Source organism: Colletotrichum abscissum, assembly GCF_030869225.1.
Source record: "Colletotrichum abscissum strain IMI 504890 chromosome Unknown Scaffold_359.1, whole genome shotgun sequence".
NCBI lineage: Eukaryota > Fungi > Ascomycota > Sordariomycetes > Glomerellales > Glomerellaceae > Colletotrichum > Colletotrichum abscissum.
Window position 1 is genome coordinate 1 of NW_026850275.1, and position 1,746 is coordinate 1,746.

Sequence of the window (1,746 nt, forward strand, 5' to 3'; positions counted from 1 at the left end):
CCCTTCAAGAGCCTCACTTCGTCGATCCCAGGCGAAATTCACTTGCGCTGCAATACTAGGCGGGTCCAACTATGAAGCAACTTTTCGGAAACAACACACAGAATACAGTCTGCCGACCTCATTCACCAATGCAGACGCCCGTCGTTTGCAGAGTGTTCCGGTGAAGATATCGTAGACTTGCTGTTTAGTTGAATAACTTAACGCATTCTACACAGACACACTTATCAAATTTGATTACGGTCGTATTAGGACTTGACGGCCAATTAGTCTCCAGGGAGTTGTTACTGATTGACAAGGTGGTGAGATAAGGATTGGGATGGCACTCAAAACGAAAACGCTGAAGTCCCCATCTCAGGCTCTGGTAAACGCTATCATTGTACGTAGAACAGTTTGACCAGGGAAAAATACTAAAGCTAGGTGCGATTGCTAGTCGTTAGGCTCTTAGATCAGGTTGATGAAAAGACATGACAAACCTCAATCGCTGATCTGTTGTATTCTATCCCCATCAATAAATCACTAAACATGCTAGATGGTCTGAGAAAGCTTCTGTTTTTCTCGGTGTTCTTCTAACTTTTCACAGCCATATTCGCAACGAGGGTCACTTTTGCCCTCGTTCTATGCCGTCACGAGTTATGAGACGCAGCAATAGGCATGAGACGTGCGTTGAAAGTGACTTCAACCCATCCATCTAGAACGAAAGAGTAGTCTGTATACCGAAAGATATATAATACCTACGTGATTCAGCGCAGGAGAGAGCGGCCGTCGAGTGCTCATACCATTCCTATGTCGTGACATATGCAAAGAGATGTCGTACGAGCGGTAATTATTCTACCCCCCTTCACATCCACTAGAAACATTGACCGTATCTCAATAAGTCAATCACCACAGTCCCGTTACGCATTATCGAGATGCGCGAAATTGGCTGCCGTATTTTCGGATTGTACACAGCAAACGAACTAGCGAGGGGACACGCATAGAAATAATCACGCGTGAGAAATGGAATAACCCAGGCTGCGTTCGCCGCGAGCATCTGCTCCTCAATATCGGATGTCATATAACCATATATCAATTTCTGTCAGTCTATTCCTAAATGCAAAAGAGCAATTCCTGGATTCCAGGTTTCATCCTAGCTACCAAGGGACAGATGCCACCGGCCATCGTCCTGGAGTTCAAGCCCTTCGAACACTGTATGTCTCATGCCTTCCATACGATTGTCCGTCTCGTAAAACTCCTGAATGGCTCCAAGAATGCAGAAAAGACTCCTTCCCCGCACATTGATTTCAACCAGCTCATCATCAACAGGCAGTTCGTCATACCAGTGCTCGATATCCAAAATCGCGGTCAGAGAACCCCACGATATGGTCTGGTCGACTAAGAAGGTTTCCCTGTCATCTCCGGTGCCCTCGCTGGAGGAGGCGTTGCCACTAATGATAACATCTCTCAGTGGCAGGTCGATTTCCCAGCCAATCCTATCCAAGATGGTAATATCCCTCGAGAAGTCATATGGCCTACTGAGATTGGTGCAGTTTTGCAGAATCATTGCAGTCGAGCGACGAGCTCTCTCATCCATGGATGGAAATTTCTTCGTAACACCATCATAATATCTCAAGAGCTCTTTAAATTGCAGGGGAAGTATTGGCTGATACAGCTGTTCCTGTTGTTGACGCGTGAGGTCAGAGAGGGTATCCGTCAAGCTCGAGAGCTGTCTCCTATGTAAGTCACAAGAAAGGAGCCACACTCTCCAAA

General features: G+C 46.4%; 1 protein-coding gene across 1 annotated transcript; it reads right to left on the minus strand.

Moving 5' to 3' along the window:
* Window positions 1–1,126: 1,126 nt before the first annotated feature.
* On the minus strand, window positions 1,127–1,570 carry CABS01_17124 (uncharacterized protein; the record flags this gene model as incomplete). Its single annotated transcript, XM_060550451.1, has 1 exon — window positions 1,127–1,570. The coding sequence occupies one exon, from the start codon at window positions 1,568–1,570 to the stop codon at window positions 1,127–1,129; it is 444 nt and encodes a 147-aa protein (XP_060396825.1).
* Window positions 1,571–1,746: the final 176 nt, after the last annotated feature.